The following is a 27,921-nucleotide window of genomic DNA, read 5'->3' on the forward strand; positions in this document are numbered from 1 at the left end:
AGTAAATTTAAACTTTACTATGTTACTTGTTTAAATTAATTCTAGAATATTACTTCTCTAGAAGAACACCAATCCTGAGCATCCAAACTCCATTAGCAGAGATTCATCAGAAGGTTTCAGTATATATAGCTTAATAGATTATCCTGACGTTCTTCTGCTATTTTCTACAATCATATAAAAATAATTAAGAAAATATGAAAGAAACAACCAAGAAGCCATTACACAGCTAACTCAAATACTGAAATATAGAGATCTTAAGCAGTTAGTAAATCTCAAGATAAAAGCTATTAATTAGCTACCTCTCAAGGAATGATTTTTTTCATTTGTCCATCAGTGGAATTAAACAGCATATTCAACTTCATGTAATGGAATAAGGAAAGATGCAATACTTGACAATAAACATGACTTTATGCTAGGCATGTGTTTAAAAATCTATGTAAGGTTCACTTTATTTAGCTGATCAATACAGAAATTTGCATTTGTTTCAGATAATGGAAACAAAGTTACTAAAACTAAAACAGTAGGATAGTTTTTATAACAAATTGAGAAAAATGTGATCATTGCAAAAAAAAACTGTTGTAAGCAAAAACGGAGACTGATCCAAGAAATATTTAAGTAGTGGGTTATTTAATACAATGCAAGTTTCTGCTCTGTAGCTCAATATGCACAAAATTCCAGAGATGGGAAGATTTGAAGGAGTAATTTATATATATACCCCAGGAAGGGGAAGGAAAGGGGGGGGGGGAGAATTGTCACAGATATGCAGATTAATGTAGAAAACTCCCATTTCATGAAGGTGTGAACAAAATATATGCACATGCTGGCTAAAACTATTGTGGTTTCCTGTTTTTGTTATTTGGCCCTGACTATGTGATGCACTTGAAACTCTGGTGACAGTTTTTAAACTTGATTTAAACATAGAGTTACTTTAATGATTATACTGATTATGTATTGGAGAGAGTTGTTTAATCTTGAAAACACATTTTCAGAATTGTTACAGGCCACACAAGTTTCAAGCAACCAATGTCCTCTTCTTCCAAGAATTAACGATCACTTTCTTTGCTGAAAAGTTTTTTAAAAAACAACAGATTTTAGTTATTTTTCATGAGTCAAGTCATTTGTTGCAATGAAACTTTACAATGTTAACTAATATTTTAAGTCTAAACTTAAAAAGGTGACACTTTTAAATTATCCTGATGGTCAACTGTTCTGAAGCAATAATTCATGAAGACTTGCATCAGAATATTCTTCCCTTTCATTTTTTAACTGCAATGCTATAAAAATATATCTCATTCCTCATAAGCCACTTTACACCATGATACCTTCTCATGGTTGCCATTACATACGGCACCCCCCCTTGGGTTCAAACAAATATTTCCCTCCTCGAGTCAGTTCAAAGTCAGTTCTTACGCCATCTAATGGGAGTCCCCCCCTGTGAGTAATGCTGCAATCCGCTTGGAATTCGGCACACCATCTCTCGCTACTGTTCTGTGGAAGTTGCTATTGGCTACTGGCTGACCCTGTGGGTCAGACTTCCAGACTACTATTTAGGGCAGTGCTTATGACAGGACGATTTCCACAGTTCTTGGGCCCGCAATATTCACACCGAACTTATGAAGATAGGTATTCCCCCTATTAAAGCCCTTATGCTTGGCCCAGATGCAGCCAGATCGCTGATATTCCAGCGGTTGGATGATATTGAAAGACAACAGAAACTGGCACTTGACCCGGGGGTATGTTCTCCATTTTCTCTCGGTATTATTCCCTGAATGCACCCCCCCCCCGCCCCAAATATCTCTCTATGCTATCCTTTGTTAAATACAGGTTGGCCTTTCTAAAGGCACGTTTTAATGTGATCCCCTCGAATGTCCTAGGTAGCAGGTGCTCGGGGTGTGTGAAATCCACTCACTGTTCATGTGACGGCCGATCTCCAGAATCATTGGCTCACATCGTATTTACATGCCCCATTATCGGGAGGTAAGGTCAGAACTTATCTCTCCCATCTGCCAAAGATTTCCTGGATTATCTGAAAATCTTAGTCTTCACTTCTTACTCCAAGATACTGATTCTAAGATTACACTAAAGGTAGCAAAATTTTTTGCTGCAGTCTTGGAATGTAAGAGCTGGGGGAAGGGATGGGCTGGACCCATTGACTGAGGTCAGCTTTATTGATCGTCAGCGGTTGAGTTAGCTGGTGGTTGTATAAAGTGCCGATGTGTGGATTTTATGTAAATTGCAATAAAGTATTTTCTACCTATGTACAATTTTAATCGACTATAGTCCATATAGATTGGAGCAAAAAAAATTTAAAATACATGAACTGTGAGTTTGACGGAGTGGTTTTCACCATTATCTTGTCACTGTTTTGCACTTTAGTCTGGTCGTGTGCCAGCTATGTGTCTTGGATGTTTTGGTTAAAGTCTGCTGCTGCTGCTCCCTTCTCATGGTTGTATTTGTAGCATTCTTCATAAGATAGCTTGATTATGATAGCAATAGCACTTAGATTTATATACTGTTCCATAATATCCCCAACAATCTGGGTCCTCATTTTACTGACCTTGGAAGGACGGATGCTGAGTCCTTCCAGAGGATCATTGGTTGCCCTATCCTCTCTTTGGAAGAGCTTTATAGCTCCCGCTGCCTTAAGAAAGTTCAAAACATTCTTTAAAAATCCATCTCATCCTGGGCACCCTTTTTTTTTTAACTATTACCATCTGGCAGACGGTACAGGATAATACATACAAAGACAAATAGGCTGAAAAACAGCTTCTATCCCAGGGTGAAACCATATTGAATTCTACTCTATAGTGCAATATTAATGCAATATCAGGGGTTTTCAATTCAATTGTATAGAATGTGAAGGATGTGTGTTTGTGTTTTATTTTTATAGTTATAATGTACACTGAAGATGGCATTTAATTTCATTGTACGAGGTGCAATGACAATAAAGTAAACTAAACTAAACTTGAGCCGGTTAGGATCAAACTCCTGGCTGTGGGCAGAGTTAGCCTGCAATACTGCATTCTAATCATTGTGCCACTGCAGCTCCTAGGGTATGATTGGTGTACCTCAGTTGCTAGTCCTCTGATGAATCAGATTTAAGACTTTATAATGTGTGATTTAACTGAGTAGAAATTAAATTTAGATGTCACCATCTCAAAATGTTATTATAAACATAATCTTTATACCTCCATTGATGTTCCCTATTGGGCCAATCAGATGAATTAGAGTTTCATTAAAGTTTGTTTAAGAGACAGTTCAACCTCAAATTAGAAATCTCGCCTATGTTTTGGCATTAGAGCCTGCTACATAATATTAGAGATGGGGCCATGAAAGTATTTTTTTCTGTCCTGAAACTCCCTTACCTCTGTTAGAGCTATATGCATTATTAGGGTCCATAGATGCAATGCAACTTTTCATTGCAGTCCTCCATTAATTTAAAAAGAATATTTTCAGTAACTTATATAATGTACTATTTTATTAATACAAATCCCACTCTCTACAAGTAATATTCTGCAGGTACTACTTGAGTTAAAACAGTCATGGAGCCTGCCCATTACTGTCAAAAGTTGGGATAAATATTAAATGAACCACATCATTAATCACCCCCCCCCCTCCCAGCTCTACTTTCCCCAATGCATTTATTAAATAAACGTGTGGGTCGTTAAGTAGTGACTCAGGTGGAACAGACTGTCAGACACCTAGTACAGACACAGACTACCTGCATTGGACCTCCCAAGGCTTCTCACCTTCTGAGATACTCCATGCTCTGCTTCCTGACCCTTGGGCATTCCTATCCCAGTGTGTCACAATCGCACACTTATCTTTTGAAAATACTCAGAGCTCAGGAAGTCAAGAGTAGAGAAGGCCACTTCATTGCTGGGCCACGTGGCACAACTAATAAGAAATCCTGCATCGCTTAGTTCCAGTACCAGTGGTGGTCATAAGATGAGAACTGCCTATATCTGCATTTGCTTTTGAATATGGATCTTCATTATCAAGTTGTTAGCCATTTGTTTTAGGGGTCATGCCGTAGTTGACTTCAGATATACAAAAGTTGAAATTCTTTGTAAGGGTCTTTTTTAAAAAATACTTTCACTTCCTAAAATAAAGTTGGCAAGGCTTTATATTTGGTAATGGAACCGAATTTTGTGTGTGGGGGGGTTCCTTTGGGACCCTTCTATTCAGAAGCAAGATGAATTACCCACCTGGAGTGATCTCCCTTTGGTCTCTATTGGTAGAGTGAACGCAGAGATAGCACACACAATACAAACCAAGGCAAAAAGGCACAGTGCCCCCAAGAAAGAAGCATTCATAAGTACCTACAATTAGATAATGTATTAGTGCCATGCTGCCATGCAATTCTGACAATTCATCTGTAAATCCTTTCTGGCCTATTTATTTTATGGATTGAACCATCTTTCAATAGAATTAACTTTCCAGACATGAACTGAACCTATGTGGAGGAAGTTAGCATGGAATTGCAATGCCAGACTTTTCTTATACACACAACAGAGGTGGAGAGTTATCTATGCATACAATTAATGAAAGTTTATTTATGGGGGGAGGAGGGTTGTGGAGAGAAGGAAACTTGCTATTACAATGTTGCACATACATGTAGGAATGAATTATAGCTTTAAAAAGGGTTCGGTTAGGAAAATACAAGGCTAGTGCTTTAATTTAAGTAAAATATTACATGATTCATTTCCTCCACACAAAGCTCTATGGGACTGCAAAGTCTCCTCTAGCTAAAGAAAGGAAAAGTTTCAACATCTTTTTTCATTTCTTTGAAATGATATTGCACCTGGTTTTTAATTATGTTGTAGGCATTAAGCATTGTGCTAGAGTAGAAAAGGAGATTATACATTTTCAGAAAGTAATATTAAATTTATAATGGCCGTTTCATTTATCACAGCTCAAGCTTTTGTGAACTACATCATATTGCATCAGTTGAAATTATTAAGAGTAGTTCACTGTCTTATGAATTCATTTATTTCTCTTATTAATTCAACGACCTATAGAAATTCATCACTTTTAGTTCTGTTGATTTCATTGGAAGAATTCAAGGATTTCATTTTTCTCCACTAAAATAAAGGTGAGCTAGAATCACTTTCCTATTAGTGAGTTAATATCAAGTTTTTTATTAAGAAACTAAACTTTATAATAAAACATACAATGGTTTTTTTAATCAGCCAATGTATTTAACCTTTTTCTCCTAACTTCTCGCAGAATTGTTACATTTATTCATATTGTACCTTCTAAGCGTCAATAAATGAATGGTGCTGTTTTGAGCAATGCTTGTAATTAAGATTTTTAAAGAAACTTGTCCTTTCATTTTTAAATGTTTATCATCTTTTTCCTTTATTTGTACCATAGCCAAAACAGGATTCTGCATTTTGAATACATTAGTATCAATTTAGCTTCCCTGGTGTCCCCTTTCCTCCAAACTTTCTGAAAAGAAATAATTAACTTAAAACAGCCAAAATCTTACAAATGTGAATCTTTAAACATCAAACAATCTATATATTATACTAAAAATATTTGCCCGGAATCTGTTCCTTATATATGCAGTGAAATTCTTAAAAAAAAAGATGTCTTACTTGTGCTATAAAAGGTGCTACCATAGCACCTATACGACATAGGGAGCCACTGGTCCCTAATCCTATGGCTCTCATGGTGGTAGGATAAACCTATAAGATAGTAGTAAAAATGAGCATAATCTCTGTGACAGAAAAAGTATTGGATGAAGCAGAGGGCAGTATGGCATCAATTTGTCTTTAAAAAAACAGTACTGATGATTCCAAATATGAGGTCCAGAGAGAAACAAATATAACTAAACCTTTTACAAAATGTACAGAATTTAGGTTATTTTATGCCTAGAGGTAATCCCAGAGTTTTGTTGAAGTTAGTTTCCTGGGACCAAAATATTATCAATTCTCTAAATTTGATTCCAGTGCAGCACTTGAGTACAAAACATTAGCCCTCATTTTTAAGAACAGATTCATAAAATTAGCAATGTTTAGAAAGATAATGTATTTTTTAAAATAAATTTTTAAAAATTTCAATACAGTAATTTTTTTAAAAGTCTTGTTTGAAAACAAGCATAAAGCTCCTACTAAGTTATAGGTGTTAGCATATGGTTCCTGTCTAGTCTGGCTCAGGTTGAAGTGCCATACTATTTTATGTGGAAATAAATAATAAACTTGGTGAGATTTCTGGGTAAACTGGCCAAAGAGTACCCTGTTGAGCAGAAAAGTTATAAAAAGTTATTCATAAACATAATTTAGGTAGTTTTTCACTTTGCAATTCAAGAAATCAGGAGGACCTTACCTCTGCTGTGTAAATATAGATAGTATTGAAATTTGCAGCTACAAAAGCACGCAGCATAAAGAGGAAACCAATAAGACCAGTACTAGAAATAAAATAAAATAAAAGATATGAAGAAAATAATGTAATAATATAATAACAACGTCCAATAGTTTACCAATGTGTCCCACTGATGTGATCTTGGAATGTTATTTTGGAATGGCTATTTTACATCAATTACAGGTAAATAACCAGTGAATTTGGGGTTTTCATGAGCTGTAAGCCATAATCATCAAAATTATGACAAATCAAGGCTTGAACTATCTCGCTTTGCATGTAATGAGTCTATCTCATATATTAGTTTCACCTTTTAAGTTGCATTACTGAAATAAATGAACTTTTGCACGATATTCTAATTTTTTGAGTTTCACCTGTATACCTGATGATTTCTATCAGATGCAAAGATCTGCTGACTTTCATCATATAATATGTTAACACATAAAAACTGAAAAATCAATACATTTCAGGCAGGAAATCTGTCAATTTCTTTTTTTCTTTTGTTCGCAGAGAGGGTCATTGTAAATTTATACAGTAGGGTAGGCATCAGATAGGATAAAGAAACCTTGGCAATCAATTACTCTGTCCAGACTGGCATTCAAAAACAATTCCCTTTATTGCTACAAGCTATACTAATGTGAAGATCAACATAATTATCCATGTACATAATGTCTGTTTTTTGGGAGAAACTCTCAGTTTATACTAAACCAAACATCTGCTTCTGTCAGTTGCTCTAACTGTTATGGATTGACAATCCAGATAGGAAAGAGAGAAACTTTACCAATGTTGGTGTAATCAACTACAACTTTCCAGCAAGTTTGCACCAGAGAGAAACACAGACCAGCCCTTATTTATTTTAGAGATATACAGCTATGGTCAGTACATTTTTGTTACTTCCATGTTCCTTTTCTTTTGTCATCAAACAGTTGTTCATAGGGTATCTGAGTAGGGATCTTGTATTTTGCATTCTATAAAACATTTTTCCCCAAGCAATGCTCTCAAAATATGTTAGATTTCATCTTCCATAATTTCAAGTCAGTGTACTGGGGAAAGCTACTGTAAGAACCCACACAATTATTATACACTGCTGCAACTATTTTTCACACATAACCCACACACATTTTTGAAAATGAAGTTAGAAAACACAAGGGGCCCCTGAATCAGAACAAGACCGGTTTTGTCTTGGAGCTCCTGGGAAACTCACAAATAGTCCTCTTTCACTGAAACATCTAATATGTTTTCTCTGAACATATCAAGAGGTTATCAAGTCATTATGTTTGTGTGGTAGCAAGTTATTGTAAAACTATACATTTCTGCCTTCATCTTTTGGATATTCCCAAATGCATAATTCCTGCCTGCAATAAATGTTCTATTAAGCCAAACTATTTTAAATTCTAAGCACTCAATGAATCACCATGTCCATTTCCCAAATTATGGTTGACCACACCAGAGGCTAGAAGATGTTGCAAGCATTGGAATCCAAGCCATTTCATCATCATCTGGTCCCACCCAAGACACTTACATTGTGGTGCATATATTGAGGAGAAGAAAGAAAACAGCAGTGCATCCCATTGTTATTGTTAAGCTCACTCGTCTTCCCAGGAAATTGATGCCAAGAATATTTAAGGGATTTACTATTTTTTTAAAAAAAGGAAAAGGAGAAAAAGATGTCACCTTGTAAAATTCAATTAATTAACTGAATCATTACTACATAATTATCACACACGCACACATATGCATACACCCCCTACAATTACTTGAAAACTACAAATGGGGACTTTGTAACAGAACGTTTTCTGAATAGTTTTATCCCAGAGCTATAATTGCACTCAACAATGAACTGAAGGGCCACCATCAATGAGCTGTTGGACAGCATTACTTGGTCTGTTGTGTGGATGTTTGAGTGGTTTAGGGGTGGGGAATTGTGGTGGGTGGGAGTGTGTTTGGGGATTGTTATGTGTGTTGGACCTGGTCTTTGGGTGTTAAGTGAATTTTGTTGTATGGGTATACTGTGTATACACGTACAATGACAAGTTATTAACTCCCAACAGCATCTAGTTCAACGTTTCTCAACCTTAGCAACTTGAAACCGTATGAACTTCAAGAGCTGAAATTAGTGAGATTAAGGGCTGTTCTTACATTCCTAAATAAATACATCAATGAAAGCAGCTGACAACAGCAAGTAAACTGGTTTTCATACAGAATTCCTAATGTTACACAACAGTCTGTATCTGTCTGAAAATCTCTCTCTGTGTATGTGTGTATCTAGTTGTGGAAGGTTGCTTTGGAGTCTCTTTCCTGTTCTCCATGCTTATTTTAAATAAAGGCAGAAGGGGGGAAATTACATGCAATTTCTCCTACTGTGCTGATGAACATGATCTGGTAATCAGATGGTGCAAAGGTATGGCAGAGACAAGGGCTCTGAAACTCATCCTGAGTATGGCCCAGCTCTGCCTCTTCAGCTGATCCTCCTGTTGAACAAATCAGATCCTTCTCCAGTAATTCTGCACTGGCCAGAATGACACCATAATAAGCAAAAGAAATCCCAAGCCTGTCATAGAAAACAAAAGGGGTTAGCAATGGGAAACAATCATTCTTTAGCATATTCTCTAAAGATAATAAGGTACATCTACAGGGTACATTTGATAGTCCCAAATAGAACAAGAAAGGGCTTTATGGCAGCATTCAAACTAATTAACAGCACACCAAACTGTTAAGGGATTGGTAAATATTATTAATTACCCATACAACTTCCAGTATGCAAGGATGAAGAAAATGTTTGCTACTGAATTAAGCAATTCAAATAATCCTTTTGTCTACTTGGACTAAATAGTTCAACTTCTCATAATTTAAATTGATTCAAAATTTTGCACTGATCCTAATTCCAGAGGAGAAGAGCAATAAAATAACTGCAAATATGTTACCTCTTCTTGTTTTTTTGCCCATTTTAAGGTGTCAAGTGAATTAGGTACAGATCAAATTTTAACTGGCTAGAACAGAGGTCTTCAAACTTGGCAGCTTTAAGACTTGTGGACTTCAATCAGTTGAAGTCCACAAGTCTTAAAGCTGCCAAGTTTGAAGACCTCTGGGCTAGAAGATCCAAATTACATATCTGCCTATGTTACATAGTCACTTATCTGTGTATTTCTGCTTATAAACCTACATTTTAAGATATAGAAGAAAACATCACAGCTAATGCTGAAACCACTGGGTTTCAATTGTATTTTTATTGCACAAGCTGGAATATATGTTTCTATTGTCAAGACTAAATTGGCATATGAATGTGACACTGCAGACTGAGTTTTATTCATTCATTGAATTTTATTCTAATTCCCTCAATTGCTTAAATAATGAAGAAACTCAATGCATGACACTAACTCCAAGAACATTAAGAGATTTCATATACATAATGCAGGGTACGGATCAAGTGAATATGTGCATTCATCCATATGTTTGAACAGTTCAGTACATTGTGTCAGGTAAATCAAGATGGATTGACTAATCTAAATAGTCATGTAATTTTCTTGCCTATTTTGCTTTTATTTTATTTTATTTTTTTAAATAAATTGTTCCATTCAGTCATGTACAATTATCAGACACTGCCTAGACGAGTCTCTGCCATTTTCTTGGCAAGGTTTTTCAGAAATGGTTTGTCATTGCCTCCTTAAGGTTCAAAGGTTCTGGATGGGTAGAAACAGGCTCAGACTCAACCCCTCCAAGATTGAGTGGCTGTGGATGCTGGCATCTCCTGATCTAGTTGCCCCATCACTTCAGATGGGAGGGGAGTCGCTGACTCCCTCTGGAAGGGTTCGTAATCTCGGCGTCCTCCTTTATTCTCGGCTATCCTTGGTGGATCATCTGACGGCCGTGACAAGGGGGGCTTTTGCACAGGTTCGCCTGGTGCGCCAGTTACGCCCTTTCCTAGACAGGGATGCCCTCCGTACAGTCACTCATGCTCTCATTATTTCTCGGTTGGATTACTGCAATGCCCTCTACATGGGGCTGCCCTTGGGGTGCATCCGGAGGCTCCAGCTGGTCCAGAATGCGGCCGCGCAGGTTGTTACAGGAGCTTCCCGTTATTCCCGTGTAACACCTCTCCTGCACGAGCTGCACTGGCTGCCGGTTGCCCTTCGGATCCGCTTCAAGGTGCTGGTTCTCACTATAAAGCCATACATGGCATGGGCCCGGGGTACTTGCAGGACCTCCTCCTACCGGCCTCCCACCGCCCTGTGCGGTCACATAGGGCTGCCCTCCTCCGAGTGCCATCGGCCAGACAATGTCGGCTGGTGGCCCCCAGGATGAGGGCGTTCTCGGTGGCCGCACCAACCCTCTGGAATGGGTTACCCATCGGGCTCCGGACAGCCCCTGACCTCTGCATTTTCCGCACCGACCTGATTTTATTCTGTTTGGGGTTTTATATTGGCTGTTTTTAGGATTTCTTATTATTACATGTTTTTATTCTGTGCGCCGCCCCGAGTCCTACGGGAGAAGGGCGGCATATAAATTTAATAAAATAAATAAATAAAGAGAAGACAAGTCCAAGGTCACCTATCTGGCTTTGTGCCTAAAATGAGACTAGGAATTATGGTTTCTATTCTGATGCCTTAACCACTGCACAAAACTATCTCTTTTATTCTGGTATTCATTTTTAAATTGAAGGAAAGAATAAAACAAAATATATTAACTGCATCTAAGAATGCATATGGAAACTTTGTGATCTGGTGCTATTCAGATGTGCTTGGAGCAATAATTCCCAAAACTCCTGGTCAGTATGCCATGAGTGTAAACAACAGCTAGCGCCAAATTTTGTTGGTTAGAGTTTATATTTCAATGTGTCAAATGGATGGAACCATGAAGAATGCCTGGCTGGAGAAGGCCAAGCAGAGCATCCTACACAGAATCAAATGAATAAATGTAAGCTAAATTACTATAATAATTGCTTGGTATTCTGATTAGCTTCTGAATAGTAATTTTTATTCTTAAATTAATCAGAGTTGGGAGCTATAATAAATTTAAAAACAAAAGAAATCTAAATTTTCCCTTTAACATTCATTAAGTTTACTTTGTGCACTGCAGTTTGAAAGAAGAAAAGCATATGAATTTACCATATAATCCATATTTGCAAAGATGTCCGTAAATATTTGGGATCAAATAGATCTTTGAATCTACCTCGTTTTTCCTAGAAATATGTTAAAGGAACAGTCAGAAATGCACAGGATATATGCTGCTCAAATGCTGAAGACACATCCCAAGCTTTGAATCCTTTTGTGAATTATAATCTAACTTTTCAGTTCAGTAACTCCTGGTAGCCCCAGCAAACATAGGCAAAATAAAATTCAGAAACATCTGGAAGGCCATATATTGGACACCCGGGAGTTGACTACAATCTTCACTTTGTTTCATTAGGGATTGCACAATAATACTATTGTATCATACATTGTGCCAACAATGGCATATATAAGAAAAGAAGAGTTGTACCAATAATGGCTTCTTGTCTTTTGTAATATCCAGTAAGTTAAATTCCATTGATGTGAACAGATACCGTATTTTTCGGAGTATAAGACGCACCTACCTTTTTTGGTGAGGAAAAGAAGAAAAAGAAATCTCCCTCTGCCTCTGAGCAATTTTACCTCGTTGCAGCAAACAGCAAACAGCCTGCTTTACTTTCATTTTCATTTTCAACATAGCTTGATTAGCACAAGGGGAAAAAAAATCTGCTCCAGCAATTTACCTCTTTGCAGCAAGCAGCAGAGCCCTGTGCAAAACAGCCGAGATCAAATCAGCTGAGAGTCGGGAGGCCGATCCAATCAACTTGTGCTAATTAGCCTGTGCTGAAGCTATAAGGAGCTGTTTTTTCTTGCTGTTTGCTTGCAAGGAGGTAACTGCTGCGAGGCAGAGGCCAAAGGGTGGGGGCCAGTGGGTGGGCAGGGCTACATTTGGTGTATAAGACGCACCTAAATTTTCTTTCCTTTTTAGGGGGGGGGGAAAGGTGCGTCTTATACTCCAAAAAATACAGTAGTTAAGCATCATTGTTGTACTTTATGGACTGTAATTACTTTATTTAAGGAGACTTTACCTTTTAGGCAGTGGTGGGATTCCAAAAATTTTACTACCGGTTCTATGGGTGTGGCTTGGTGGGCATGACATGGCTTGGTGGGCATGGCAGGGGAAGGATACTGTAAAATCTCCATTCCCTTCCCACTCCAGGGGAAGGATACTGCAAAATCCCCATTTCCTCCCAATCAGTTGGGACTCGGGAGGCAGAGAATAGATGGAGGCGGGGCCAGTCAGAGGTGGTATTTAGCGGTTCTCCGAACTACTCAAAATTTCCGCTACCGGTTCTCCAGAACTGATTAGAACCTGATGAACTCTGCTTTTAGGTGATCAAGTCTGCCATCATAGTTTAACACAGTGTTTCTCAACTGTGGTAGTTTGAAGATGTGTGGAGTATGGTGGCTAAGGAATTCTGGGAGTTAAAGTCCACACATCTTCAAACTGCCAAGAATGGATGGATAGTCAGCAGATGGATAAATTAATAATGGGAGTCAGTCCTGCACCTCATGGTTTCAGGAAGAAGGTTAACAAAAATATTGAAAAACTTACTTCAACAGTTTCTACCAACTTTCCTTCAGGCATAACAGAACGGTTCATTTTAGCAATCCACTTGAGAGTAGCAAGGGCCGCTTTATCATTTCCACAAGATACATTATATCGAGCAGACTCGGGGATAAACTGCAAAATACAAATGAGTTAGATAAACAAGCACTAGTTTTTCCAGTGTACCATCAATCTTATAGTCTTTTATTTATTTATTTATTTATTTGAATTTCTATACCGCCCTTCTCCTTTCGGACTCAGGGCGGTGAACAGCCAGATAAAAAACATCTATACAAACATCACAGTTAAAAAATAAAGTTAAAATAATTTATAAATTTGGCCCATAATTTAAAACTTGTCAATTTAAAATAAATATTAAAATTTTAAAACTAACCCTAAAATCAGGACAGACCGGCTAACTGAAAAAAATAAGTTTTTAGGGCCCGACGAAAAATCCGGAGGTCGGAGATCACTCGTATCTCTGGGGGTAGATTGTTCCATAGGGTAGGTGCCATAAAGACTGGATTCAATGTAGTATCTCTTTTAGCATTATAGCATTCAGATCAATATGATGGGTCACCGCAGAGCAATTCATGGAATGCTTTCTGTCCACCCAAGCCATTTTTGGAAAGTCTATCAGATAGTAATAGAATGTGCTAATCCGCAAATTACAACTATAGCTAGAAACAATTCCAATAAACCCAAAAGATAAATGAATACTGGTGCTTATATGTGCAATTACAAGTCTACACATTTGTGTGAATAAAATGGGTGTCCAAACAGAATGGAAGCATAAACATTTTGTGTGACTTAGCCCAGAGAATAATGTAAAATGGACTGTTTCTTAGCCAGAAATTTACTGGGATACAATTAACATTCTTGGCTTTGAAGCCACATCTTGGTTCCTTGGTTCCCATTTAACTATAAGGGACCTTTCCCTCACTTGCATGTTAAGTCAGCATCAGAGCAACTTTGCAATACATGTGAATTCTTGCATCACCCAATAATGGACTTAGCTTTTCTCAAATTCCCAATGTTAAAGTTTTAGGCAAATTCTTCTAATTGCAGAAAATAAACAATTTTCCTGCTTAAATCAAATCATCAGGGTACTTCCTCAAGCAATGAAATGTCCCCCAACATGCAAACAAACAACCCCTTGAAGCGTTTATGGGAATGGTGGTGGAATGTGGTCAGGCATATGGGAATATGCAGTCTGCCTTTTCTCTTAAGATCCAATACGGTAGAATATACCAGTTATGAAATTGCCTGGACAACAATTACTTGCCTCAGAATATTGGCCCTCAATCCATTAAGAGGCAATGTTTGATTTGCAGTATGCATACAGGATTGAGTTTACAACTGATTTTGAATCATCCAATTTACAACAGCTAATTTGTAAGCAACAGTTAATTTTCCCAGGTTAGAAACTGGGAAATTGTAAGTCCTAGTCCTGCCTTAGGGACAAAGCCAGCTGGGTGATCTTGGGCCAGTCACTTTTTCTCACCCCTAGAAAGCAGGCAATGGAAAACCACTGCCAAGAAACCTGCAGAAGCTGGTCCAGGCAATCACCAGGAGTCAAGACTGATTTGAGGATAAAAATAATTTATGGCAACATTTTTTGTTATGACAGTTGTCTTCACAATTTGCAGGAGTTCCATATAAGACAGCTTGGAAAACTTTGGAGCATTTCAATGCTTTTATTTACATAATTTATAATCAGTCTTCTGTCACATCAGATCTTGTTCTAGAAACATCTTTGGATTTGGGAAAAGCCCACAGACATGTTTACTGGAAAACAATGATTAGAAATAACTTTATTTCCTTTTACTTTAGAATACATTTTTCTTTGTTTTGTTTATTTGTTATTTCTGACTGTTGGTAGTGCTTGGAAATTCATTTCTTTAACTTTTTATTAGAAACAAGATATTCCTACATTATTTCATCAGTTGGTTGGAAAATTACTAAGAAAAAATCAATCTGAAAGAGTTTTTTTTTTTCATATGAAAGGATTGGGGTATAAAATCTGTTTCTGTATCCAAATAAGTTTCAGATATGAAGTTACCTTTGCTCTCTATTTTATGATAGGTTCATCCTCTTTAAGAGTTTCAAGCTAAGCATGTACAACAATGCTCTCTGTATCACAAACTAAATCTATTGAATTTGACAGATGAGTGTGGTTGAGCATTTTGCATGGTATAAGCTGATAAAAATGTTGTTAATTTGCCAGCATCAATGAATTCCTTTATAAACAAGAAATGTCTACATACATACATACCCACACACCCTTCCACCTAACTCTCTCTGTATGCAAAACTAAGTTTGAAGTCTTTCAGACCTTAAATACGAGGAGAAGTAGAATGCCTGGAATAGAAGCAATTCGGATCAGCCACCGCCAGCCAAGAGTTGGGTTAACAACCGAAGCCAATCCAATAATTAATAAGGAACCTGACAACCAAAATACCTGTGAAATGGAAAAACAAAGGATAGATTAGGAGACAATGAGGTTCTCTACATCTTTACATTCTTTCAACATCCACATCTTTGTTCAAACTGAGTTGCTGCATAAAACACGATAAAAATATTGAGTTAAGCATTCCCACATCTGATTTTTGGGATGTCAGTACAGATCTTGATAAACTAAGCAAAATGGTCCTGAAGCTTGAATGTCAGCTCTCAATCTTTCTCAGAATGTAATGTATGAACACTTCAATAGGGAATACATTTCTGCAGCTGCAGAAGTAAGAATAGAATGTAGGCATTTCACAGACTGAAGTCTAAATTTGTACAGAACTAAAACACATGGATTTTCCCAATTATATTTAACGAGTTTATTTAATGATAGTTCATCCCACTTGCTCGTGTTGAATTGAAATCAATAAATCAATTATTCATCATAAGTAAAATTAATACTGAAAAAACGGAGTAAACATTTCCAATTCCTTTGACTGGGACAGAAAAAACTGTCTCAGGTATAATGGACTTTCAATAGAACCCTAGGCAGTATCAACAACCACTTTTGAGAGTTCCTGTTGTTCAAAAGTAGATGGTCAAAATCCCGTGACATATGGAGATGTCTGAGAAAGTTCTGTGGATCCCAGATTTCATTTACTTCAGACTATGTTTTCCATACAGGTAGTCTTCAGTTTACAGCCACAACTGAACCCAAAATTTCTGATGCTAAGCAAGGCAGTTGTTAAGCGAGTTTTGCCTAATTTTATGGCCTTTTCTTGCCGCAGTTGTTAAATGAATCACTACAATGTTGAATGAACCATGAGATCATTAAGCAAATCTGGCCTCCCACATTCACTTTGCTCGCCAGAAGCTGATTGGGAAGGTCACAAACGGTGATCACATAGTGCAACTGTCATAAATACATGTCAGTTGTAAGCTCCCAAATTTTGATCACGTGACAATGGGGATGTTGCAGTGGTGGCAAGTGTGGAAAAGAGTCACTTTTTTCAGTGCCATTGTAACTTCAAACGGTCACTAAACAAATGGTTGTAAGTTGAGGACTACCTATACTTTTCTATCCTGAAAAACTTTTAAGGCAGCTTAAGAAACCTGAAACCATTACAATTCAGTAGTGATACCTCCCACCAACCCCCTCTAAAAATAACAAGAGCCAAGGTGGTGCAGTGGTTAGAGTACAGTACTGCAGGCTACTTCTTCTGACTGACTGCTGACTGCAATTTGGCAGTTCGAATCTGACCAGGCTCAAGATTGACTCAGCCTTCCATCCTTCCGAGGTGGGTAAAATGAGGACCCGCCCGGATTGTTGGGGGCAATATTCTGAATCTGTAAACCACTTAGAGAGGGCTGTGAAGCACTGTGAAGCAATACGTAAGTCTAAGTGCTATTGCTATTTATTTTGAGCTGAGCTCCATCCCATATTTTTTTTCTTGGCAAACTCTCTGTCTCATTTTCTCTTCCCCCACACTCTCTCCAACTTTAGGGACTTTTACTTCTTCTACTTTGCTTCCATAAAATGATGTAGGCAATATTCACACATCACCATAAAGTAGAGCAGCATGAGTATCAGATATGGATGACTCTGTTTTATCTTGTCTTAAAGGAGCAGCTGATTTACTCCCCATTCAGAGGGGATGATCGGGTGGGGGGAGGGAAGCATGCTTCTTTTGGAGGTGCCATCACTTGACATTCTCATCAGTTGAGACCACTTATACCTTTATCCCCTACACATTCATATTCCTTGGAAAACTGTTCAAGCTGTTAGCTATCTCTCCAACATCTAGCAACAAATGCTGTCATTGTAATTGTCCATTGGATGAAGAGGCACTTTATCTGTTCTGAATCTCTTATTATTCAGTTTCATTGACCATGACAACTTGGATATAAGAAAAATGGGGGGGAAATTATCCACGTATAATTGCACAGATTTTTGCCTCTTATTAACCTTTTTTCCTACTTAAAAACTCTAAATGTTGATACATTTCTTAGCAAATAGATTTCTGGCTTACCTGTGATAATGGCAAAACATAACCCCGGTATTTTGTGGGCAAAAATTCTGTTTTTATTATAAGCCTAAAAAAAAAAAGTAAGGAAAGAAGGTAAGAAGATTAAGGAAAGAGAAAGAAATGTATTAATTGGGTTCAAATACTTCCAGGTTGGTTTTAATAATGGTTTGTTGAAGTAGCCATAATGGCTGGATTTACACAAAGTACTCAATCAATCTAACCTCACCTCACCTAACCTCACCTCACCTAAACCAAACCAAACCAAACCAAACCAAACAAACCCAACCCAACCCAACCCAACCCTTCACTGGCTTTTTTTTATTGCAACACCCATCAATTCTATCTGAATTGTTTTATTTTAGGCTTAAACCTAGAATTTAAACCTAGATAGAGTAAGAATATAACATAATTTGCCCTTGAAGATTATAGATGTTATATGTAATCTGCTGTTTGAACAAATCCCAAACTTCTGGATTTCTGATCCCATGGTAAAATATGCATGCATTAAAAACATCAGAAAGTCTACAACATCACATGATAATGCTGATGTTTGTCCTACTATTGCTTGCACTATGACATTACCCTTGTGAATGACCTGACACGCCACATCCTACGAGGGCTCGGAGAAAGACAAACCAGATGTACGAAGGAGAAAACGATGTCAGCAAAGAGAAATAGGCTGCCCATGCAAAAGAGATCATTAAAACCTGGGAGACAATATATAGACAGGAAGACATTGACTTCAAAGCAACATTCAGCACTGTAGGATATTTATCTCAAGTTTTCCTTGTAGATAAATTCTGAACATTTACAACTAGTAAAAAAAAAAAAACTTAATTAACCGTGCAATTAAATACATATTTCTTGAATGTGTGTCACTATATTGCATATAGGTTCCAGATAAAATGCATAAAATATAAAGTTCACCTACTTTACTGAACTTAAGTTTAATTAAAATTAAATTGATAATTTTTTATTATTTTTTATCCTGCCTTTATAAATAAATAACTCAAGATATTGAACATGCCTATGAGAGAGTGTAACTGGCCCAAAGTCACCCAGCCAGCTTTTACATGGCAAAGAAATGAATATAAATCTAAAAGATACAGTACAGAAGTGGGTTTCAGCAGGTTCTGACCAGTTCTGGAGAACCGGTAGCAGAATTTTGAGTAGTTCAGAGAATCGGTAGTAAAAATTCTGACTGGCCCTGCCCCCATCTATTCTCTGCCTCCCAAGTCCCAGCTGATTGGGAGGAAATGGGGATTTTGCAGTAACCTTCCCCTGGAGTGGGGTGGGAATGGAGATTTTACAGTATCCTTCCCCTGCCATGCCCACCAAGCCACACCCACAGAACCAGTAGTAAAAAATTTTGAAACCCACCACTGGTACAGTACTATCAACTCTTAGACATGGAAGAAAACAAAACAAGTGAAAGAAACAAGAATGAAAGTACAACTGCTGGAAGAGAAGGTGGGGGGTGAGAAGAAGAGAAAGGAAATAAAGAAATGTTCCAACAGAATAAATGAGGAGAACACCATGAAAAATAATATGGAAACTCTAAGGAACAAAGTGAAAGGAGTTCAGTTACAAAATGCCCCAGAAGTCTATGTAGTTTTGCTGGCAGGAAGAATAAAAAAAGATATTTAGTGGAATGATGAAGTTGTAGATAAGAAAAATATGCATATAAAAGAGTGCTTGCTCCAAAAAAAAAGAGAGAGAGAGAAATGTTGAATGATGTATTTATAAAGAAATATTTGCGAATATTTCAAAAGTAGTGAAATAGAGCAAGGCGAGAGTGAATGCAGAAAGATCCAAAGGAAAATAAATAGGTTTGAAGAGCTTTTTCTTGTGGATCATTGAAGCTTTTGTCCTTCGCTTTTGTAAGTGAACCTTTAAAGCATAAGATGGCGCCATCTTTAAATTTTAAGTGTTTTCAGCAGGCAAGAATGTCCACTGCTTCAGATGTTGATTTGTTGTATATGTACAATATATGCACAAATAAATGTATTTGTGCGTATAGATGAGTGTAGCAAAAAAATGTATGCATTTGAATATGGTGAGGGGAACTAAGGAGAAGCGAATGAATGCTTCATTCAGCATAAAAGAAAATTGCCTCAGCTTGTAAAAAAATGTTCTTGCTTATGCTTTCTTTAGCACATAGGAAGTCATTGTAAGGGGAGGAACCCATCATATATAGTATGTATGCATAAGGTTAAGAAAATAGAGAAGTGAAAAGCTATAAAATTGAGCAAAACAGGAAAACTGCTAGAGCATATACTTTTACATTATTGGCCTACGATAAAAAGATCATTCTATTTTGTAACCAAAATTTGTGGCCAAATTTGAAAAAAACTTTATATTGACTTATTTGATATATGAGAAAGTATAAAAAGTGAAATAATCTGAGTTCGGCATGCTTCCCTGTGGAGTTCATGCAACAGCTGTTGATTTTCTATATCAAGAAAAGATATGTTCTTCCTTACAAGGTTAATGCTGATGCCATATAAGTAGAGCAATATGAGAACTTTCAGTGAGAACATGATGAGTTGGACATCCTTGAAGGATGCGCTGCGGCAGAGATCAATGACCAGAAGGCAAGCTCTGGCCCATGAAATCTTTCTGGAGAAAGGAGAGATTGTGAGATTACCCACATGTACTCTGGACAGCTCCTACTCCTAAATAATCTGCAGAACTGAGGTTTGTGCAGTTGGTTCATGAATGGAGAGGATGGAAGTCAAATGATTCCATTTAAGTTATAATATAGCCTATATCAGTGATGGCTTAACCTTTTCCGGAACAAGTGCCCAAAGAGCTTGCAAATACTGAACTTTGGGGGTTCAGGCGCGCATGTGCCTGAACCCCCAAAATGCAATGTGTGCGCAGACACCGTGCACATGCTCTGCCCCATGCATGTGTGTGTGCCCCCGCATGCCCCCACACATGCGCGTGTGCACATGCTCCATCCCCATGCATGCACGGCAGAGACCCGATGACCAGCTGGCTGGTGGGAGGTGCATCCGCATGCGCGGCAGACCTGAACTGGGGCGACGGCTCGCATGGGGTGCTGCGTATAACCTGTGGCACGCATGCCATAGGTTCACCATCACGGGCCTATATGGACTAAAAGCTGAACTAAAAAGTGATTGTATTTTAATTGTTTTTTAACTGTTAAGAATCTTTGAATCAACAAGTTTTGTAACATTCATCAGGTGAATTTTGTCCAATCTTTGGAGAAAAATTACTTTTTAAAAGAAAAATTAGGTAGAGCGAATAAACAGCAAAAGCATGATTAGAATCTTGATTTTATAAAGTTATAAATGGGTTAAGAGTCCAGAGGGAATTATTTTTTGCATCCCCTCTTTATTATTTTTTTACAGATCAATCAAGCTGGCAAACATAATCAACACAGTTTCCTCAAGTAATTTTGAAATTAATTACAAGAAATCTTCTGATGCAAAAATGCTGTTGTTTAGAAAGAATTTATAAGATAAAAATTGGACTTTAGAAAGAACCAGAAAAAAATAAAGATTCTAAGAAAAAAGAAGAACAATTAATTTTGACTCACTAATACAAATATTTTAACTTTTAAAGAATATTTCTGAACAGTGGACTCAGAAGTTAATCTTAAAAGTGTCTGACATCATATGTAAACTGGTTTTAAATGAGGATATAGCAGAGGAACAGCTTCTACTGGATAAGACTTAGGCTGAACTACCTGAAGTCTTAATTAAAAGGGAGATACAAATAATAAATCAATAAATTGGTTTGCATAATTTTCTTATTTGGGTGTTTACAAAAGAGACTTGCTGAAGTAATAAAGGATTATTTGAAGAGAGACAAAGAAAAAAACGAACAAAAATCAAGTTCCAGATATTTAAAACAATTAAAGAGCAAGATTGTTAAAATCAAAGGAAAGGTTTATTTGATCAAGTTTAATATATATATGCTGTTGTTTCTGATAATCTTTAAAGGACTTTTGTTGACCATGGCCAAATGAAGAGGCTTTAAGAATTTGTTTATATGAGATGAGATGTAGGAAGAAGATATCGTTTATTGTACTTTTCAAAGGAAGTAGTAAGTTACTGAATTTGTACTTGCTATGATGAAGGCAGAAGTGATGTCTTCATACAGGTAGTCCTCAATTTACGGCCACAATTGACCCTCAAATTATTGTTTGCTAAGCAAGATAGTTGTTAAATGAGTATTTTACAATCTTTTTTGCCACAGTTGTTAAGTTAGTAACACAATTGTTAAGTGGATTTGGTTTCCTTTGATTTGACTTTGTGGATTTGACTTTACTTGTCCAAAAACTGATCACATGACCCCAGGACACTGCAACCATCATAAATATGATCCAGTTGCCAAGAGCCCAAATTTTGATCACATGACCATGGGGATGGTTATAAGTATGAAAAAAAGGGTTTTAAAACATTATTTTCAGTGTCATTATAACTTTGAACAGTCACTAAATGAATGGTTGTAAGTTGAGGACTACCTGTATAATTTTTCTGTGCTATATCTTTTTTTCTGCATTTTCTGTTTTTTCATTTTTTAAATACTTTTTCAGTTTGTATTAGTTTTTTAAAGTTTATAACTGAACACTATAATAAAATTATTATAAAAAGTAAGCAGTAAAAGAAAAGCACTTACCTTACAACGACCAAATTTATCTGCTAGCATCCCAAATGTTACGCTAGCCACCATGTAGCCAAAAAATACCATCTGAAAGAAAGTCATCATGAACTGTTCCAAGCAAGATACACAAATGTTTTGATACACAAATGAATGAGAAACTAACATTAAAATACATTTAGCTCTGTCTTCCATCTGAATCTCTACTTGTACCACCCCAAATTTTTATTTGGCCAACTATTAATGCCCTTAAAATAATATGGAAATCATTATGGGAGTGACCAGAATTCTACAATTGGTGTCATTAAAACAAAGAAAATGATAGTTTCCAAACAGAAGGATAGAATAGAATAACAGAATTGGAAGGGACCTTGGAGGTCTTCTAGTCCAACCCCCTGCTTAGGCAGGAAACCCTACACCACTTCAGACAAACGGTTATCCAACATCTTCTTAAAAATTTCCAGTGTTGGAGCATTCACAATTTCTGCAGGCAAGTTGTTCCACTTATTAATTGTTCTAACTGTCAGAAAATTTCTCCTTAGTTCTAAGTTGCTATGAACTTAGGAACATGATCTAGTACAGGGTCTTCTTAAATGTCAAGAGCCCATCTTCAGACCCCCTTATCCAATTACTGATCCCTCAGGTCTCCACTGAGGTTGAAGCTTTCAGTTTCAACAGCTGAAGGTCAGTTAAAGGCTCTCTTTACCGTTTAGCATATTCACTAATGAAAATTATTATAGCCATACAGTAATTTGAAAAGCAAGTCCAGGTGGCTATTTTAGAATATTTTAAAAAATGAAAGGAGTGGAAAGAATCATTACAAATATTCTTAGCTGAGCAGATGAATATATATATGGCTATTTATTTGGGAGACCTGGTTTGGTTTGATTTTGGAGCCAAGATTGACCCAAGACATTTATGCTAAGACATCCATGACTGGTCAAAGGATTTTTGGAATCTGAATAAGAAAGTTCTATAAGCACAGGGAAAAAAATGGAATAATGATGAAGCAAATAATGCTGATGTTTTAATGTGACCAGAATCATTTGCCTGAGGAATGTGATTTATATTGTCTCATAATTGTCCTGATACCTTCTCCCCCAATGTTAGCCCAATGACCATGTGACTATAGAAATTCTACTCACTGTTGTCACTAAAGCCACTTGCCAATTTTTAAGCTGCCATTCACATCGGATGACAGGACCTACTACAGCAATCAGCATGATTTCCATAGCTTCTACCACCTTTGGGGATGAACATATGAAACAATATTTAAAAAATATATAGTTTTCAACATACCCAAGACACAAAGAGGTATAAGATGTTTTACAGATGGCACTTTGCACCAGCGAGGTTGGCAAAGATGTTTAAAGATAATTCAGCTAAATGTTGGAAATGCCACCAGATACATGGGTCTTATGTGGTGGACATGTGTAGAAGCAAAAAAATACTGGAAAAAAATACATACATGGCTGGAAAAGATGACAAAGCAACACATTGATTTAAAACCAGAAATATTTTTGTTGGGGATTTTATCTGAAACTTATAGTAAAGGGAATGCATATTTAATTACTCATGTATTAATTGCAACTAGAATTGTATTTGCACAAAACTGGAAAAGTGAAGAGAACCCAACTGAAGAGAATGTGATTAGGAAAATATTAGAATGTGTAGAAATGAATAGATTAACGCTTGCAATTAAAGAGAAAGAACAAACTGAATATTATATGACATGGGAATTATTTTATCGATGGTTAGAGAATAAAAATGGAAGTTAGAAACAAAAGAAGGAGATTAGTGAAATGTAGAAAATGTGTTTAGATAGAGATGTAAACAATATGATGACTGTTATTATTATGACTATTAGGATTATTATTTATTTATTTATTTATTTATTTATTTATTTATTTATTTATTACATGTATTTATATGCCGCCATTCTCCCGAAGGACTCAGGGCGGCGAACGTAAGTTAAGAAACAAGTACAATAAAATCCCATTTTAAACCAAATAACTAATTATGTTTAATATTATTATTATATTCTTATCAGAAGATATGTAAAGAGGGAAAAATGAACATATTTATTATGCTCAATATTACTACTGTAAGATCAGGGAATTATTATCAATGTAATGAATACTGTTGAAAATTTTGATGGTTATTGCACAGAGATATTTGTACCCAGACGACACACTGTTGAATGGAAGATGGAATGTTTATATTAAAAAAATAAAATAAACAAATAAATAAATAGATACTCCAATCCTTGGCCATGTCTCTATCTTCAATCCCTGCCCTTCACCCTGCTTGTCACAGCTGCCTGATGGATCCCATACTTCCTTATTGAAGACGTCGGAACCACATTTTTATACATTAGAATACTGCCTGAACATTAGTTAGCACTTAGAATAACTGGAAGCAGCCTAGATTTTTAGAGAGTAGAGGAGATGTGAAAGGGTGAAAATTGAGAGCTTTTCTGCAAATAACTTTCTGACTCATACTTCAGAATGTCCCAGAATATCCTTAAAGGAAGTGTTAAGAAGACAGAGAAAAGCAGCCAATTGGAAGTGTTAATACAATAAATTTCATCAAAACATAGTGTTATGCTAAAATGTACTGCATCTTTCAATCATATCTGTGGAGATTCTCAGTCATCCAGGTCAAAGTTGTCTGAAAAGTGCTTTCTTTCTTCAAAAGACAACTGGACTGGTTTTTTTTTTTTTTTTCCTTAAGGAAGAAGAAATAGAAAATGTTTTGCTTTTCATCCAAAAAGCTACATCAGTCCCCCGCCATCAGAACTGATGAAGCTTCTTGGATAAGAAGCAAAACATTTTCTATTTCAAGGAAAAAGCAGCCTTTTGAAGAAAAGAAAAAGCACCTTTGAGATCTTTCAATCATCGTCACACCATGTGATGGAAAAGAAATTGTATGTGATTTTCAAAAGGGTGGAGGGCTGTATGAATGTCTTGACCTTCACCATGGAAATCTCTCCAGCCTACCCATCCCTCCACAAGGTTTTTAGGTCTCCATTACATCTCAGAGACAATTCCTACATAACGTTTCCAGTTCCAGAATTGCGGACAACCAATGAGGCGGGAAAGACAGTAATAAAAGAAAAGAGCAACAAATTCTCTGGTACCATGGAACAATGGACCATGTACAATACAATGGAATTTGAAAGAAATTCAAATGCTTCTCAGCAACCAATAAAACTGAGGCCACTTTTGCAAAGAGGAAAAGTTTTAGGAAATGATGATGAATTTCAGTGCAATATTAATAAAAAAAACTTACACCAGTGCTACCCATGATCATAAAGAGTGCAATGTGGAATCTCCCAAAACCAATTGTTTCCACAGCTTCTTCTACTGTAAAGGTCTTTTGCTCTAGAATATTAAATAGAATAGTAATAGATGTAATAAATAGAATACATTAGCATTTATTCATTCTTCCTAAACATAGAAAACATTACAAAAACACAGAAGGGGAAGAATACAGATTTCCCTGAAATGTGCACTAATATGCACATATAAAAATAATTAATGTTACTATTATCCACAAATCTACAATTAAATGTCCTGTTTCCCTTATCTCCATTAGCACTCCAAAAGCTCAATGGCCTGTTGCAAGGCCTGTTATCTTCTTTCTGATAACTATTTATTATGGACAAAAGAAGAATCTTATGTAAGAATGGTTGAAACCAGAAAATGATTTCAAATAGAGAATTATGAGAGGGAGAAAAGACCGTCCACCAATAAGATGTTATAAGTTTGGGTAAGTCACATTTTGTTGATAAGTGTCAGGAATACATTATGTACCTACAACCCAAAACTGCTCCATATGCATAATATTAAAGGTAAAGGTTCCCCTTGCACATATCATTCCTGGCTCTAGGGGGCGGTTCTCATCTCCATTTTAAAGCCGAAGAGCCAGCACTGTTCAAAGACATCTTCATGGTCATGTGGCCAGCATGACTAAACGCCAAAGGCTCATGAAACGCTGTTACCTTCCCACCAAAGGTGGTCCCTATTTTTCTATTTGCATTTTTTTGTATGCTTTCGAACTGCTAGGTTGGCAGAAGCTGGGACAAGTAACAGGAGTTCACCCCGTTACACGGCATTAGGGATTCGAACCGCTGAATTGCCGATCTTTCGATTGACAAGCTCAGCGTCTAACCCCTTATGCATAATATTAAAGGATGCCTACATTTTGTTGGCCATTTCACAACTTTTCAGTTGAGGGGAGAGAGAATTTAGAATTTTCAAAAGTTGTAATTCTGTAAGAAATCATTAAGACTTTGAGGGAATTTTGGTCAAGAACTCACAACTGAGAGAGAAGATGACCACCAAACTAGATTACCTTTCTTCGGCTCCTGTTCCTGAGTTCCCATTTCCTCAACAGTTACAGCATTTGTTCCTTGTTGGTGCTTGACTGACATCTTCCAATTTGCATTAATTTACTTGGAGTTTTTGTATGTAGAAACTCTTAATTCAGTTGAAAACTACACAGAAGATATAAAGGAATTTTCTTAAAGTTGTGGGCTCGGAGAATGGTAAATTAAGAACAATACTACATATGGTACTTTGTTCCCTGAGATTATTTTGCACCTGAATTTCTCCTGCTCACTTATTTTTCATCGGCTACTGTTGGAAAAAGAATTACTTTAAAAAAAAAGTTCCCAAATGTTCCCCCATCTCTGATATAAAAGACTGTTTCTTTAAGGGCTATCGGCTGCTACTCCTCGGTTGAAGAACAGAACCATCTGATCAATACTAAGCTCTGCTTAAACTGGACACTGCTTTGTAAATTATGCCCAATTCATTCAATCCAGTTTTAAATCTAAGTAAATACGTCCCCTGGCTTTATACAAAACAAACTGTAAATTCTATAAAATGGCTAGCCCTCATTTCAGATGGCGATAGTTATGATAATGAATGCTAACTGCAAAATAATTATTACTGAAGAGATGGATAATTATAACAGTATGAGAGAACCTTGCAATACTTAGCAAATATATGAATTCCTTAGTGGTCAGAATTATCATGCAGGGTAATTCTATATCTTAATACAGAAGAACACTTGGGTTCCACAGGAATTAGTCACAGGAAAATGTGTACACATTTACAACTTTATTACATTTTTATTTATCACACCATCCCCACTTGATCTCCATAGCCATCCTTGTAGGTAGATTAGACTGAGAAATGAAACCCAATAAACTCTGCGGCTGATTTGTATTTCCAGACCAATACTTTTTCACAATCTGACATTACATCCCCTTCCCCTAACCTCATGCCCTCCAGGTCGTAGCTGCAGGTAATGAGAGTTGTAACCAAACACATCTGGAGAACATTGGGTTGCCACCACACTAATATTATAAAAATAATTACTAAATGCAGTTAAGTAAATTAAGTTCTTATAATGAGGGGAAAAAAAATTGGAGGCCTAACTTGTTTCATACCTCCACATTGAATATCTTTCTTACCTTTTGTCAAACAATTAGTTAAGTCTTGCTCTCCCCTTGCCTTTTCAAATATGTAGCTCATCTGTGCTTGCTATAATCATGCAATATACCTGGGTTTACCACTTTCCTTCATGGCTGAAGGTGTACAGTTCCCATTATAACACCTTTGCCTCTTCAGATTTCAGGTTTAAGACCTTCCTAGTAATTATTTCCCTCCGCTTAGAGAGCAGGTGGCCAAATCAGGAATTTCTTAACAAGTGTGTAATTGTATGCTCTTTTGCTGTAGGTTTACTTTTTTTTTCTTTTAAAGCAAGTTGGGGTTTCTATTTCAGTCCCATATATCACTGCTGCCCTTGCATTCTCACAAAAGGTTGGCTCTGTTATTTCAGTGAT

The 27,921-nt window shown here is 36.7% G+C and overlaps 1 protein-coding gene across 2 annotated transcripts; it reads right to left on the reverse strand.

Annotated features, from left to right (window-relative positions):
* Positions 1-944: 944 nt before the first annotated feature.
* On the reverse strand, positions 945-27,668 carry SVOPL (SVOP like). 2 transcript variants are annotated; one of them, XM_034403026.3, is made up of 16 exons: positions 27,550-27,668; positions 26,424-26,565; positions 25,359-25,450; positions 23,213-23,311; positions 22,086-22,157; positions 18,018-18,142; positions 17,439-17,502; positions 15,296-15,421; positions 12,967-13,095; positions 11,469-11,542; positions 8,709-8,914; positions 7,886-7,997; positions 6,331-6,412; positions 5,601-5,690; positions 4,209-4,322; positions 945-1,062 (listed from the first exon to the last, which is right to left on the reverse strand). In XM_034403026.3, the coding sequence occupies exons 2-16, from the start codon at positions 26,500-26,502 to the stop codon at positions 1,051-1,053; spliced, it is 1,476 nt and encodes a 491-aa protein (XP_034258917.2). In that variant the 5' UTR covers positions 26,503-26,565; positions 27,550-27,668; the 3' UTR covers positions 945-1,050. The 2 variants fall into 2 exon arrangements, with proteins under 2 accessions (XP_034258917.2, XP_034258918.2); XM_034403027.3 differs by lacking the exon at positions 5,601-5,690.
* Between the last annotated feature and the right edge of the window lie 253 nt (positions 27,669-27,921).

This window comes from Pantherophis guttatus, chromosome 7 (assembly GCF_059756535.1).
Source record: "Pantherophis guttatus breed Tessera chromosome 7, ASM5975653v1, whole genome shotgun sequence".
Taxonomy (NCBI): Eukaryota; Metazoa; Chordata; class Lepidosauria; order Squamata; family Colubridae; genus Pantherophis; species Pantherophis guttatus.

Bases quoted from the DNA above. Each gene is read 5' to 3' on its own strand.
- SVOPL (XM_034403026.3), bottom strand. From the start codon at position 26,502: ATGTCAGTCAAGCACCAACAAGGAACAAATGCTGTAACTGTTGAGGAA. The intron at 8,915-11,468 runs GTAAATTCATAT...TTTCTATGACAG, and splicing joins TTGCAAATATGGATTATATG to GCTTGGGATTTCTTTTGCTT. The intron at 6,413-7,885 runs GTAAGTGTCTTG...TTTTATTTCTAG, and splicing joins CTCAATATATGCACCACAAT to TACTGGTCTTATTGGTTTCC.